Here is a 16,174-nt window from a genome sequence, read left to right as displayed (position 1 = left end):
GGGGTTACTTTAATAAATGACTTTTTGTTTACTTTAAAAAAAAAGCCTTGTTTTCTGTTCAAATAAAGGACTTTTTCAAGGAGTTTTGTGTTTATTTTCAATTTTCCTTACTATTTACAACTACCCCTTACTCAGAAGTGGGGTGCCCACATCTGGGTGCCCCCTGTATGAAAGGGGGCACCCTGATGCTGATAAAGGCTCCCCCCCAAGCTGCTCGGATTAAGTGTCTGGTATGAGATTTTAGGGGGACCCCACATTTTTCTTGCATTGGGGTCTCCCTTAAAATCCCCCCCCCCAACATTCCTACCAGACCTAAAGAGTCTGATATGAGTTAGGGAGGCCACTACATGCTTTATTTATTTTTACATTTGTTTGCAATCACATTTTTCATTCTGCTTCACTAACTGAGGTAGTGAACAGAATGACTGACTGAACTGAAACACGAGTCCACTGTTCAGCAACTTGCTCTCTGCTGTTTCACCCCTTGGAGAATAGGGGTGAACAGCAGATGCTTCAGCCGATCCAGATGTTGCTGAGGCAAACGGACTCTTCCCTTCAGTTTAGCCAGACAACCACAGCCGAAGGGAGGTGAAGTGAGCCGAATGCAGCCCTTGTAGGGCTACAAATAGCCATACACGTCTGCAGTGAATAGACGAAGATACTTCAGCTCTTCCGTTCAACATCCTGCCCTGTAGACTCATTAGAATGTAATAGGATATCTTTCCAATGTGCGGGAAATCCCCTTTTTAGTTGTCATGGGAACAAGTGTACCCATTGGAAGATTTCTCTTTCTATTCCTGTTGTGGTGACTACTCAAAATGTTACCCTCACTTTCATTCCTGGTAACATTGGTGATCAGGACAGTTTGTGCATCCATACCATCACTATGTCTGGCAATACCTGCTTGTCCCATGCTACCACCACATGCAGCATATGTGCCTCTTGCTTTACATCTGCCTCTTATTGTGAGAGGTGAATAGTATGCCTAGCTTTTACTAGAAATGGCACTTGGATCAATGAAACGGTGAACACGGAGTACACAAGGCTATGTAGCCCACCATACTACAATTTGCATTATAGCATTGTATAGCAAAGTATCTAAACCCCTACACAGATTTATCAGCTTTCCCCAACCAGCTACAACACACACAATGGTTTCTGAGAGCCCACCCTTAGGGGACTGGCTTGCTTGTTCAGGGGTTTGCAGTACATAATGGGTCCAGGTGTGAAGTTTTGGCCATAAATTCGGAATCTGCAGTGCTGGAACAGAAGAAAGTAGAATCTGTTTTAAAGAACCCCATCAGGTGTATACTCTCCTCTCTGGCAGTCTGTTTCTCCTACTTCTTGTTCCTACACTGCAACCTTGGCAATCAACACTTCCAGGGGTGTTTTGATGCCTGTGACCCCCTTGCCATGCGTAATTCTTCCCCCCCCCCACGTACCTGCTGAGTCCTGCAGTGTCTGACACTCCCAGGAATGCTGAAACATGCTTTCCGAGGCTGCAGTGCTGAGACAGAAGAAAGGAGAAACAAGCCACCAGAGGGGTGATTATTTACTGCCTTATTGCAAGGGAGTGTATGTTTTAACACTTTACCACCGATAATTAAATATTTCCTGAAAGCAGAGACCCTGCAGCTGCAACTTTTTTTTATGTCACTTGATATTGGTGCATCTGTTAATCAAACCCAAATTTGCAGTTAATAGATTCATTTAGTTCACATAAACACAATTTTTATTGCCCAATTTTTTGGTGAAATATAAAACATGAGGTTGTACATGTAAAATAAATGCCAAACATGTCAAGCTTCAAAATTGCATGTGTGTGTGAAATGGCAAAGAACTATGATACCCAAAACTGTCTATACAGGTCATCAGTTTAAAGTTAACCGTGAACAATGGCCCTAGACTTATTGCTCTCACTCCGATACCCACCCCGTGTGGTACAATCATCGATTTCATACATAGGCGCATCTGACGTGTGTGTTTTTATATGTATGTGTACACAGGGACATGGGAATTTTAAAAGAATATTTGACTCTGTATTGCGATAGCATATTAGTGGTGACAGTTTTTCTTTAAGGAGGCATTAAGGCCCCAAATGTTTATCTTTGCACTTCAGTAAAGCTGATCACAAAACAGATCCCGCTTGATCAGCTTCTTCCCTGGCCACAGATTTAACCCTTTCAATCTATTCATAGATGAAAACTGTAACGGAAGGTGAGCTTTAAAGGTAATGTTGAATCCTTCAGAATAAGATTCTAGCAAATGCTTTTGCTGAGGCAATTGGAGGGTCGGAGGTCACCTGACCTCTGAGATGACTTTTCCATCTTTTAAAGTGACACTAAACTCTGGAATTAAATATTAAAAATGCCTATTTAAAAAAGTGTATCTTATTTGTGTATCGCTCAGCTGTAGATCCTCAAATCATCTCTGAATTGGTGCTGACACTGTCCTCCCTTCTGGGAGGTGGCTACTTTTCTTCCCCATGGTCCCTGTGTGTGTTGTAAAGTAGCCACCGCTCCAAGCTCGCTCCCGAGATAGACTACAATCCCAATACAAATTGGTAAACTAAATGTTAAATTGTAGCCCATCACAGGAGCGAGCTTGGAGCGGTGACTTTACAACATACACAGGGACTATGGGAAAAAAAGTAGCCACCCTCCGGAAGGAAGAACAGTGTCCGCATGAATTCAGAGATTTGAGGATCTACAGCTGAGTGATGAACAAATAAGATACATTTTCTTAGTTAATATATTTAATAGTTAAAGGAGAACTATGGGGTTAGGGCTTTCCCCCATAGTTCTCCTTAGGGTAACGGGAGGACACAAACTAGCATCCTCCCGTCGCCGTAAGCTCAGTATACCGCGAGCTACAACTCGCGGTATACTGAGACGCCGCAGTTTACCGCAAGCTGCTGCTCGCGGTATACTGAGGCGCTGCAGCGGATCCCGACAATTATGTCTGGATCCGCCCAGCTGCGTGAGTGACAGCTGGCTCTGCCAGCTGTCACTCACCTCATAGTTCTCCTTTTTTAAGGTACTTGAATGCATTTTTAGGATTTAACACATGAGTTTAGTGTCACTTTTTTAAGTACGTTAGAGAAGGAAACTGTTCCTGACACTCCTAGTGCTTGGACAAACTAAAGCTAAGCAAGGGAGAAATATGTAAACCTGCACAGTTTTCTTTATTTAAAGACTGAAGATTATGTGTCCTGCTTAAGGCCAATGATGACAGATTCTCTTCTGATTATGACATGAATATAACTGATTTCTCATATGACTGGATGAAACTAAAGATGTTCAACATCATTGGTTAGAAATCTGTGCTGATCACTATTCAGTGTGATGTGCCAGCTCCTTCCATATCCTGCCACTATTCCCCATGATGTGCCAGCTCCCTCCATATCCTGCAGCATCCTCCCCTTACACTTCTAACTGCACCTTAAAGTGTGACCTCTGCTTTGCCAAGCTTACAAGTTTATAGAATGCACTGCAGTGCTCTGAAGATTTTTTTTTTTTTTTACCCACGGGCATGTCACATCATGCCTGTATATTAGTTATTCTTCTAGAAATAAAGATGGCCTGGTCTTTAAACCATTTGGTTATAGAATATGAGAGCTTATCTCTCCAGGTTACTCTTGAGCATTGTACAGGGACTAATGGAGGTAGATGCACAAACAAAGGCTGATGCTGCAATCACATGACTGGATTTTTCACCTTTTCATATCTTTACTGAAGCACATACATATGAAATGGAGCAGCCACTTGACTTCAAATGCTGAAGACTGGGTCTTAAATGATCTGATCTTCAGAGTATTTCCCTTTTGTATTATTAAGTGAATTGTATTCTGAAGAGTCTGATGTTCTAAAACAACAATCCTAGTTTGTAGAAGGTTGCTTCAACAATTACTGCATGAAATGACCAAGTACTCTTATGAATGTTGGTTAATTGGTTTTCTTTGTTTCCAGCATGTGCGTGTTAATGCGGGATTGGTTTGAATACCATGGACATATGTGCATTGCATTTGAGCTGCTAGGAAAAAGCACATTTGATTTCCAGAAAGAGAACAACTTTCTGCCATATCCACTTTGTCAAATTCGGCACATAGCCTACCAGGTTTGCAACGCCGTAAAATGTAAGTTTGATAAAGACTTGATGTATGTTAATACCAGTTGATTGCTTGTGTGATTAGATTTTTATAAACCTGACTTGGCCTATGATGACATACTGGATACAATGCAGGCACTCTGTGTTGCCTGGAAGTACTTGTTATGGTCTGAAAATGGAGCCTTGTGGAGACCCTTGGATCTTTGGCAAATGCTGAGGATCGATGTAGAGCCTGGGCAAAGTCCTGAATAATCCTTGGGTTCCTGTCATTCAAATACTAGAACCTAGGACAACTGAGGCTCTGGTATTTGTCAATTGAATGATTGGTTGGGGCTTAGTGTCTGGAGGGGGCAGGCTTAATTCTGACAGTTCATGCTGTATGTACAGCCTGGACTTGAGATTGAAATTGGGATTGATGTAACTAACAACTTGAAGCCATCACAAGGTGCCTGCACAGCTGCATGCTTTTTTTTTTTTTTTAAACTTGATCAAGATCAATTTGAAATAGGGCATCTTATAAACGCTTTAAAAAGAGTGCATTTTGACCATAATATCTTAACAAGCAGGACCATTCTTGAATGCATATATGATGGTCACAGGAGCTCAATAGGAAAACAAGGTTTTATATTTCACATCTTTCTAGTGACATTAAACTCAGTTAAATCGTAATAGTTAAGGTACTTGAATGCATTTTTAACAAAAATTTATCTTATTTGTTGTGTATCACTATCGAGCCTCACATCATTTCTGAATTGGTTCGAACACTGTCCTTGCTTCTGGAGCTTGCTTCCGTCATAGACTACAATCTCAGGTTTAGTTTACTCATTTGTATTGAGATTGTAGTCCATCACAGGAGTGAGCTTGGAGCGGTGGCTACTTTACAACACACACAGGGGCCATGGGGAACAAAAGTAGCAACCTCCCAGAAGGAAGGACAGTGTCAGCACCAATTCAGAGATGAAATGAGGATCTACAAATAAGATACATTTTTGTTAATAGTTAAGGTACTTGAATGCATTTTTAAGACTTAACTCTTGAGTTCAGTGTCCGGCCGCCACAATAAGAGTCAACAGAATAGCCATCTCCTGCCGGAGTGATGCATGTAGCCAGTATAGTGGAACTGGCAATTACTGATCTGCATACCTGTTCTGTATGAAGTACTGTTGTAGCATGCCAACCAGCATTTTCAAAAGCATTGATCAAATTTCAGGCCACATTCCACCTCGTGACACGTTTTCTTTAAAGATTGTTCCAAGATGAGCACTGAAATTGTTCTAAGATAAACTTAATTTACATAGCCAAGTTTGAAATGTTGCATAATCTGGCTTTTTATTTTGCAGTTTTACATGACAACAAGTTGACTCACACAGATCTAAAACCAGAGAACATACTGTTTGTCAATTCAGACTTTAGCACTGCCTACAATGAGGAAAAGGTGAGATGTTCTACACACATTTTTTTACAAGCCATTGTTTACTTGAGTGCATGTCAATGGTTTTGGAGGAAGAAGATGCAGCGATAAAAATAATGCAATTGGCTTTAATGTCAGATCTTGTTATGTTTCATATCAATTCGAGATCATGTAGATGAGAGTTTTCTTTTGTAGCCTTTTCCATGTGAAAGCAAAACACATGCAATCAAATTGAATTGCAGAGCCTTTTTTGTGCATTTCACAACACACCTCAGTGAGACATGCTGTTAAAAAATGTGAGGTGTCAAATGCAGCCTCTGAACTGTTATCTACATTAATCTATTAGTGTGTGTGACTTTTAATGCTAATCCACATGATTTCTTTATGTTCTGGCAGAAGTGTGAAGAGAAACGTATAAAGAATTCCAGTATCCGTCTTGTAGACTTTGGAAGCGCTACCTTTGATCACGAATACCATACTACCATTGTGGCTACGCGCCACTATCGCCCTCCTGAGGTTATTATGGGTAAGTACCACCTTCATTTTAGAGGTCATGACCATTCCCACTAGCTGGGCACAAGATACCAGGGACACTGCCCAAGCACTGCTGGATTACATTAAAGGTTGTGGCTTCTGATAGCTCATACACTTTTTTTTTAATTCATTGTGCAATGTACATTGAACAATTAGTTGTGACATACTTGCTACAAAACAGCTATTGCAGCTACTAAAACTTTCAGCAGCATTCAGTCTAATTCATTTACTAAAATGTGTTATTGTTTGTATCAGACCTCGGCCTTTCAGAAGCTAGCACAATCTTACTTGCAGTATCCGTACCAAGAACAGGAGTTAACAGCCACCAATTAGATTTAGCCTTTAGAGTGGCTTTACATCTCATTGCTGGCTGCAGATAAATAACCCCATTTTGCAGTACTAAAACTTTGATACACAAGACCCATTGACTCTGATATACAATACTCGAGCATCTGAAAAAATACAGGTGTTCCCGTTTTGTGTCTATCCTAAATGGTTGGTATAAGTAACCACTTTACTTTTCTCTACTCCCGTTTTCATAAACCATATTTATTTCACTTGTGGTCATAATCTTGGGCTTTTAATGGTCTGTATATCATTGGTTATCTTACACATGACCTTAAAGTTGCATAATATAAATGTATTGCTTGCCTTTCCTTTTGTGAATAATGCAGCATTGTACGTGGTACTACCGCCCCCTTTTTTTTTAAACATTTTTTTTTTTATATCTGTAGAGCTGGGATGGTCTCAGTCATGCGATGTGTGGAGCCTAGGATGCATCCTCTTTGAATATTACACTGGCTTCACTCTCTTCCAGGTAAGTTGCATTAAACTAATCACAGATGTTTGTGTGGAGCAGATATTCAAGAATGCTAGGTATTCCTAGAATACTAGTCAGTTATCCCAACCAGTAGTGTGCAAGTAGGAGGGAAATATTGTGGTCTTGGGTTATATGCTGCCTGGTGGCATTTTGAGTTTTTTTTTTTTTTTTTTTTCCCCTTGAGTTTTTTATCAGCAAAATGCAGTAGACTCTGCAGCACATCCAAATGAGGGATCTGCCCACCTGTAAAGTGACAGGAACAGTGTTTATACCTTTCTCTCATCTTTCATTCATTTCCCATTCCTTCCAAAGGATGGGCCAGGGAGGAGTGTGATGTAAAACTGAGGTCTCAAAAGCGATTTCTCATTATCGATTTAAAAACTATTTTATCGATTTGGTTGTTGCAGCCCTAGGTGCATTGAACTGTAATGAAAGAAATGGATATGCTTTCTTTTGTAAATACTAGTTATGTCTCTGCTGTAATATTTAGTTTTAGTCCGTGACCGGGCAGACTGAAGATGAGTTCTGCTTTTTTTTAGCTGCAAGTTTTGTCCTAGGTGATCCATGTGGGTATTTAAGTCCAAAGGCGGCCAGGCAATTTGCATACTTTTCTAATGCATAAAATTTGAAGTGTTGCATCTGCATCAGTGTGATGAGAGTTTAATACAATGAACGCTGCTTTTCGTTTTCATCTGTCATCTCTTTAAAATCCTTAAAATGAAGCTCCTGTTGATGCTTTTTTCTTTTTGGATTACCATGAGAAAGTTTTAGAATTTGTTAGGAAAGGCTTTTCCTCTCATTTCCATAGTTACATAGTTCCTGGGGACATGACATACATTAAATGTGATCTCCTCTAACGGAGACAAAGATGGCAACAAAAATCTCATGTAGACTGGTGCTTCGGACTTGCCTTGGTGGGTTCCTGACCTTCTGTTAATTGGACTTGGGTCCTCTAGAGCAGTGGTTCTGAACCTGTGTAACCTCAGGACCCACATTTGTCCTCGGTCACCAAGTCGTGACCTAAGTTCCACCTCACTGGAACGCACGGCACTGCGGTACCACGCGTTTCGGTGCGGGCGATCAAACTGTGGACGCGAGGTGCGTTTGCGGTGCCATTCAAATGAATAGCAACGCAATGCACCTTCCGCACCAGAACACGGGACTGTGTGATTAACGCACTGTACTAGTTTGAATGGGCCCTCAAAACACTGACAGACACACCTTATGAGAACAGGAGTGGATCCTCAGCCTGGGGTCCAGTGTGGGGTGCTGTGTTGTGACAGAGCTCCATCCATATGTGCATTGCTAGTACAGCTCCCTTGTGTGCCCTGTAGTGGTGTCGGGAGCCAGCATGTGACGTCACTCCAGTCCAGACACCTCTACAGTACACGTGAGGGAGCAGTAAGCAATGCACGTATGGATGGAGCTCCCTTGCGAACATACCCCCAGCCCACTCCACGTCAAACTGACACTCTGCCCCGGGCAAAATATTTTTCAATGGCTGCTCAGCGCAAGAACTGGCAGTGCTCTGCTAGGGAAAGGCTGAGGAGCCTCTTGCCTAGTGCAATAGAAGGCATGCGGCGACCCACTAAACACGGGGTTGAGAACCAGGGCTCTTGCCAGTGATGCTCCTCCTCCTGATTGAGCTATTCACTTTGTGGATTGAACAGTGTGGTTGCATGTGTTTTTATGCTGTTACCAGGAAACCTTTGTACTTTGGACTGTTGTACCTATGTATTGATTTCCGAGACCTATTTAATTTGTCCTTGTTTTCACCTTGTTTACTTATTAAAACCTTAAACTCAATAAATTCACTGTTAAAAATAAAAAATTGTTCTTGCAGACCGAGGAAGAGTTTGTTTTGGCGTCTTACCCACTATGTGCATTTCCCTGTTTTTGGTTGGACCAGACAACTGCCTGACAGCCATCCTACTTTCTGAGTAAATGAATGTTAACTTTGTCTCCCCGCTCCTCCCACCAAAGGCACAGAAAGGAAAGTCCTGGACACCTAAGAGTACATATTTTTGCTGGCACCTGGCAAAAAAGACTTTTCTCTCCCCGTTCATTGAAGGACACAGGCAACAGATCGTAGATCCTGAATGGTAGGGTAATATTGCCACCTGCAGGAGAAGGACGCTAGGCACAAAACTAAAGACCAATTACAGCCTAGGGGCGGCCCCTGCTGGTGGCCAAACCCCCCACCTGCTGCCAAGTCTCCAGTTTTTTGCCTAGCGTCAGGAGTAAGGAGCTAAAAAAATTTCTCTGGAGAATTTTTTTCCTTTCTTCCGTTTTGACTTGCTAGAAGAAAAATTGGGGTTTGGCCACCGGCAGGGGCCGCCCCTAGGCTGTAATTGGTCTTTAGTTTTGTGCCTAGCGTCCTTCTCCTGCAGGTGGCGATATTACCCTACCATTCAGGATCTACGATCTGTTGCCTGTGTCCTTCAATGAACGGAGAGAAAAGGATTTTACGGTGAGTACAAAAATCCTATTTTTCTGACACAATCCTAGCACCTGTGGTAAAAAGTCCAAGGTGGCTATCAATGTATGAGGTTTTTCTGAGCTTTGGTATGGTCCATGACCTGTTTACTTAGTATGGTATTGCGTTAGTGTTTTTTTGAGTTACTGTGCAGGTTGACTTGCTTTTTAACAATGATTTGTAGTCTGTGTTTTTGCTACTAGAGCTCTGTGCTCAGCTCTCTGGGCAGGAGACATCACCTGCATATTATAAACAAATATGGCTACTCATGCTGCATTATGTAATATGGAAATTCCCCTTCTGAACAGATAATTATGATTATCATTATACTATATATTCCCAGTATTGCTTAAAAGAAAAACTTCTGAGAGAAATAGGACTTCTTTCTGAAAATGCAGTTACCTAGATCTATTTGGTTTCATTTAGGGATACACCAATAGAGTATCTGGGCTCGTACTCGCCCAAATGCTCCGACACTTACCTCCGATACCGGAACTTCCGACCAGAGGGAGGTCTCCCTCCGACCAGCAGTATCGAGGGAGCATGAAGCCGGCCGCCTTTCCAATCACGGAGCCAGACTGTGGGTTATGAACCGGCTTCCTGATTGGCTAGGAAGCCAGGTTCACTAGTTGCTAGGCAGCTTGGCTTCCTGACCAATCGGGAAAACGGACGGCACCTCAGAGCTGCAACAACTATTCGATTAAAATTGATGATGAGAATCGTTCTCATCATCGCATAGTTGCCGCTGTTCTGCTCCCCGCGTTATTGCACCCGCCCACTGCCTGCTGTCAATCAGCATGGGAGGACCTGATGGAAAACTTCTTCTCTTTCAGGCCCCTCCTTTGCTGATTGACAGCAGGCAAATGCAATAGCCAGCCTGCTATTGCAATTTGAAATAACCAATAGCAGGCTGGGCATGGCTCCCAGCAATAAAGTAAAAAAAAATAAAACAAAGTTTAAAAAAAATAAATTTAAACTAAAAATAAAAGACAAATACTTAAAAAAAAAAAAAGTTAAATAAAAATTAAAAATGCAAACAAAAAAAAAAGTTTAAGAAAACTAAAATTTAAATTCTACAGGCCCAGCGGGGTGCAGGGTGGTTGTAATCGCAACGTGGTGGTGTGAACCGAGCGGGTGACGGGGAAACTCTGGTTGTCCCAGAAAGAAAAACTAGGGACACTCCGAGCTTCCTTTCATTAACATACAAGATCTTTCTGGAGCTTAGACCCTGTTCCAATCTATGTACTGATAACGAGATCTGCCAGCACAGTACAGATGGGGTTAATTATGGTAACAGTAACACACACACCCCATGCAATCCTGAGAAAAATTCTGTTTGATTTCAGGAAAGAGCAAGAAATATGTAAGCAGCTGTTATTTATTTTTAAGTTCTGTGTGGATGGGAACCTGTAACAAATCTAAAATGGGCGTTTATCCCGATGTGCCTGCAAAAGTAGAAATACACTTGCAGCTTTTGTTGTGGTTCACATCCTGACCTGTGGCTTAGCGATTGCCTGCTCATGGCAAACCTTGAGACTTTGCTTAGTAGCTTCCTGTCCAAACAACGGAAGTGCTTCAAACATTTGGTAGTGTTCACATAATGAGAAAAGGTTTAGTCATTTGCCGAGGGGAAGCAAGTACTTTAATCCTTTGATTTACTGACATCACGGACTTTAGCTCAGTGGCTATCTGACCTAAAAAAAAAAAAATAGATATAGATGACACTGCGCGCTAAAGGTAGAACTCAAACCGAAAATAACTGAATTCCAACCGTTCAGAACTCAAACCTAAAATGAGATCAAAATGGCAAAACCGCCTTTGCTGCAATATTGAACTTCAATCCAGAGATTTCCTCTGCAGCACTTTTTTTTTTTTTCTCTTTCAGTCACTAGATGTCCTCAGTCTAATGGTCAGTGTCATTAATCCACTTCCCCTGAGCCCAGGTTGTCCTGGCTCCACCACATCCTCACAGTGAATTGAGAAGCGGCACAGTGATGAGCTCATCTCTCAGTCTGCTCTCTCCTCCTACCAGCGTGCTTCTTGTCGGCACATGAACTGACTGGCTCCTTGTACTGCATCTTCCTCTCGCAGTTCAGCCTTGCTGCACATGGAGCAAAATAGACTGACAGTGTCTCACTTATACAGAGCTTTATTAAAGAACTCTGTGCAGACATATTTTTAACCCTGACTCGCAGAGGCATGGTGGCATTTGTATTTCAGCACAGCTGGAGTTCTGACATTGGCTACTCCTGCCCGCTGTAGTGGTACCAAATATAGATCACACAGCTCATGGAGAGACCATGTATTGGGTAAGCTCACCACTAATAGTTTGAAAATCATTCTTCATCAGAATGTCCAGCAACATCAAACGTCAAGGAGAGCATAGGTAAGTAATGGATGGTGGTCTCGTAATCCAGCATCATGTCTAAAGGTGCCCATACACTGCACGGGAAATCCCGCGATTGTACGAGAATCGTGCAGTGTATGGAAGGCGTGTGACCGTTTCTAGTGTACGGCCGCACGACTTTTGTATATCAAGCGTTGCAGGAAAGCCAGCCGAGAATCTTACGATTTTCGACTGGTTTTTAACATGATCGGGAGATCATTGCCGAACGGGCCGGTGTGCGCATGCGCACACTACCCGTTCAGCATTGCAGTCATCGGAAGCCCGCCCCTCGGGGGCGGGCTTGCGATGATCGCAAGTACGATCTGCCTGTCCAAGATAGGCAGATCGTACGTTTTTTTTTTTTTTAAGTACTTTACAACCCTCGCAAGATAAAAGTCTTGCGAGGGTTATAAAGTTTATGGGCACCTTAATCCTGCCGTACTGGGCAGTATAAATACGTGAGAGGTTCGAGTTCACCATATAAAGGACCCAAGTCACCTAGGTTGGTATAAGTTGTAGCTCCTGCAGGAGGTGATTGGCTTGTTTATGGTAAGATGTGGGGCGTATGTATAAAGGGGGGTGGAAGACGGTTGCTGTAACTTGTTATAAAGGTGGAGCTGTGGACTTTTCCTGTTCTATTACAGGTGTGCAGAGTTAGTGAGACTACTTGTAAAATCTTTATAGGGTCAGGGTACTTGTCACTACCAGTATTATACTGACTGACTCGGTTTCGATGGTTAAAATCGCAATTTAAAGAGTCAAAACTGCGCTTGAACAAAAATCTCAACGAACAGCTTGTAGGCAACCATAACCAGATTGAACACCGGGGATTAACCGTATGATTTCTCTGCCATTTCTCTTTCTTTAGACCCATAGCAACCTGGAACACTTGGTAATGATGGAGAGAATTCTTGGGCCATTACCTCGACGCATGGTGTACAAAACAAAGTAAGAGACCGCTTATCTGTTATCTAAATACAGCTAACAATAGACACTTGACTGTTGTATGACGCAACATGTTCAGGGATAAGAACGAAATAGCCGATCTTTAGACTAAAAGGCATTTTCGGTGGGTTTTGCACAGGAAGTAGTCAAGTAGTTGCATGCAACTCTAGAGACCGTTGTCCACATTTGTCTGCTAAAGTGGACCAAAACTCAAACATAAGCCATTTTCTAAAAACAATGACATTCATTTGCACAATGAGGGCCTGTTTTGGACTGATGTACCTTTTTATTGGATATCTCTTCTCTTTTTGGAGTACAGTAAAGTAGTGGTCACGTGTCATGGCTCTGGTCTAGGATCCAAAGTTGCAGAGATGCTCAATCCCTATGTGAGATGAAGTGGGTCCTGCATAGAATGGTATGAGGCTTGGGTGACACCAGGGCAGAAGCTAGCCCAAGCATTGAGTAACAGACAAGACAGCAGTGTCGCTTATATCAGACCTGTGGAAGTGTTGGCCTTCTGAAAGATTTTATGAATAATTTCACTCATTTGGAAATGTGCTGAGAGAACCTGTAGGCTGCTGTCAGGCTATTATACTAATCCAGAGGGGTCCAGCACTCGTTCCAGGCACTGACCTGTAACCAGTATGGAGGCCGCGAGTTCTGACAGCACTGACTTTCTAATCTACAGGTCTGTTTGGGTCAATGAGGCAAGCACATTTGACACTGTACTTTTATTGGCCACATGAGCATCTAAAATGTTAAACTTTTTTTCCCCCCCCCCGTACTAGGAAACAAAAGTACTTCCAAAATGGTGCCTTGGTCTGGGATGAGACGACCACAGACGGACGATATGTCAGCAAGAACTGCCACCCTTTACGAGTAAGGAGATACTACTAAGACCGATCTGGTTCTTCCCAGTACTGCTTTCTCTCACCAGTGGCTAGATAAGGAAATCTTATTGCATTCAATCACCTATATTAGGCAGAAAGTAACCAATCAACATTGGGATTTCAGAATCTTGGGGGTTCCCGCATTAATAAAAGCAGCCTTGTTTGGTTGCTATAGATCAGGAGTCGGCCACCTTTTCCACATAAGCATTAGATGACGGGTGTGCCAGTGAACAATAGCACAGCTTAGTCATGCAGTTTTTTTTTTCTTTCTATTTTTGCACTAATTGTAGTGCTAATGGCAAGTTAGTATTTTAACCTCTTCCTGACCACCTTAAAAAAAAAACCCCGGTGACACCTGAAGTGGTTATAAAAGATCACAGCTGCCGCGATCTTTGTACTGCTTTAAACAGCCAGAGAGTTGTCATTAGCCTTACACCACTAAAGTAAGAGCAAATAGTGGATCACTGGGGCTTACAGTACACCTCTGCACTTGGTGTTCTATCAAACAGAAGGATGTTCCTCCCTTGCAGAAGTCTGATCGTAGGAGTTTTTAGAAGACGACCTTAGACCTGTTGAAGCTGGTAAGACAAACTGTGGCTTCAGTCTTCAAACTAGCCCACTGTTTGCTGCAAACAGGTCCCTGCAATGAGAAGGGCCTTCCCATTGCATGCCAGAAAGAGTCTCTGGATGCAAAGTGGTAGTGTGTGCTGGTTGCTGGAAATCGGAGCGTTACAGCACCCAGCAATGTAATCTTCAGTACTGTCGGCGGGCGTAGTGATCTCATGGATCTGGCCAACCGAGAATCCACGTGGGACATGGAGTATATTCAGATGTAAGTAATCCCTGGTCATATGTGCCAATGAGCCTTACCGAATCTCATTAGGGCCAAGTGATGGGCAAGCTATTCCTCCCACTGACCATAACAATGGAGCCCTACTGCTCCCACTGAAGTTTGAGGGCCCCTGGACTAGCACCTCTATCAGTCCACAGGCCATTTATTATATGTGCTTTTATGTCAAATAACACTTATATTGTGACCAATGGTTTTATGGCTTTAAATCTTTTGAATTCACATTTAAGAGCTATTCATGAATAAAGAACTTATCTGGGTATGAGAAAATGCTTTGATATCATTTAATATTTTCAGTATGATTTGAGTGGTTGGAATATAAAGTAGGAAACATGAAATCTTGTCTCATTTGCTTGTGCTTTAGTGACGCTAGGATTTTTTTCCCATAATACATTTTTTATTGATTGGGAATTGATTGATGTATATGGATTATTTGTTGCAGACTTACAAGACTGAAGATTCACCTGAGCATGCTGAGCTGTTTGACTTCCTACGTAAGATGTTGGAACACAGCCCCACCCTGAGGATTACACTGAGCGAGGCCCTCCGGCATCCTTTTTTCAGCCACCTGAGCCCTGAACAAAAGACTCTCGGAAGCAGAACCTCCAGGGACCTGAGTCGATAGGAATAAATGGCACTAGAATTCCCCTACTTCCTGCCATTCCGCAAGATCTTCTTCAAAGGACATATACTTTAAGGGTGGACTTGCAATATTGCATGTGGGATTTCTAAGTAAAGCCAAGACTTGTAAATAACATTGCACATTGCTGGCATGTTATTTTATTTAAGACTGTCGGATGCCTTATTGTCACTATTGCACATGGGAACGCTGTACGTGAACCAGGAGCCAGTGAGGAAACACTGTTGAAGCATCTGTACTGCTGAGTGGAAAATCACTCTAGATTAGAAGACCAAATGCTTTTCTCCTCCCTTTCAAGCTGAAGATGCAAAGTAGTGTGAGCACAGCGGATAAGCATACAGGACCTATATCAAGTTCCTGTCTTTACTCCTATGTATACGTTTGCAAACTCAGGGATACATCGGGAGGGTGAAATATTCTTCAACAGTGATCCTCGATATGGTGACCACAACTGCAATGCTGTAATATTATAGGCTATGGCATGAACTCTGTTGCCTTGTATACTTGGCTCACTGTTGCACATGTAGCATGGACGGGAGGGATGTTATTATTTTTGTATAGGAGCTGTTAAAAATAAACTTTGAATGGTCATCATTTTATTTTTTCTCCTGGTGGAAAATGTTAATACATAGTTTAGAAACCCTGTAGACGTGACGTTTTGGTGGCTGACGCATTTCATTTGTACTTTATCCCAAGTAGATTTAGTGGAACATACTTGCATATAATCACTGCAAGGAAAACACTTCACCATTTACACCGATAGCTGCCCATACGACTTTCGTTGTGCGATGGTTGTAAGGTCATTAAAACTTCGTATGACCTGCCCATCTTGGACAGGCAGATCGTACTTGTGATCATCGCAAGCCCGCCCCGCTGAGAGGAGGGCTTCTGATGATTGCAGTGCTGAGTAGGCAGTGTGCGGTTGCGCACACCGGCCTGTGCGTCATTCATCTCCTGAGCACGCCACTAACCCGCCGAAAATCGTACGGTTTTTGGCAGGTTTTCCAGCGTGCTTGGAAGATGAATGTCGTGCGACCGTGCAGTAGAAACGGTCGCACACCTTCCATACACCTGCCACTTATCGTACGATCGCATGATCACCCGCGATTATCGTA

At 42.5% G+C, this 16,174-nt stretch overlaps 1 protein-coding gene across 4 annotated transcripts in view; it reads left to right on the top strand.

Moving 5' to 3' along the window:
- Positions 1–15,658, top strand: part of CLK3 (CDC like kinase 3) — a 41,800-nt gene extending 26,142 nt beyond the window's left edge. For all 4 annotated transcript variants that reach the window (XM_018558939.1, XM_018558940.1, XM_018558941.1 and 1 more), the window contains 7 exons: positions 3,969–4,135; positions 5,448–5,542; positions 5,915–6,044; positions 6,787–6,869; positions 12,603–12,682; positions 13,468–13,558; positions 14,862–15,658. In XM_018558939.1, the coding sequence (XP_018414441.1) occupies positions 3,969–4,135; positions 5,448–5,542; positions 5,915–6,044; positions 6,787–6,869; positions 12,603–12,682; positions 13,468–13,558; positions 14,862–15,044 (829 nt within the window). In that variant the 3' untranslated portion in view covers positions 15,045–15,658. The remainder of the gene's footprint in view (positions 1–3,968; positions 4,136–5,447; positions 5,543–5,914; positions 6,045–6,786; positions 6,870–12,602; positions 12,683–13,467; positions 13,559–14,861) is intronic.
- Positions 15,659–16,174: the final 516 nt, after the last annotated feature.

This window comes from Nanorana parkeri, unplaced genomic scaffold (assembly GCF_000935625.1).
Source record: "Nanorana parkeri isolate BGI_ZX_2015 unplaced genomic scaffold, ASM93562v1 scaffold369, whole genome shotgun sequence".
NCBI lineage: Eukaryota > Metazoa > Chordata > Amphibia > Anura > Dicroglossidae > Nanorana > Nanorana parkeri.
This window is presented reverse-complemented; position numbering and strand designations above follow the sequence as displayed.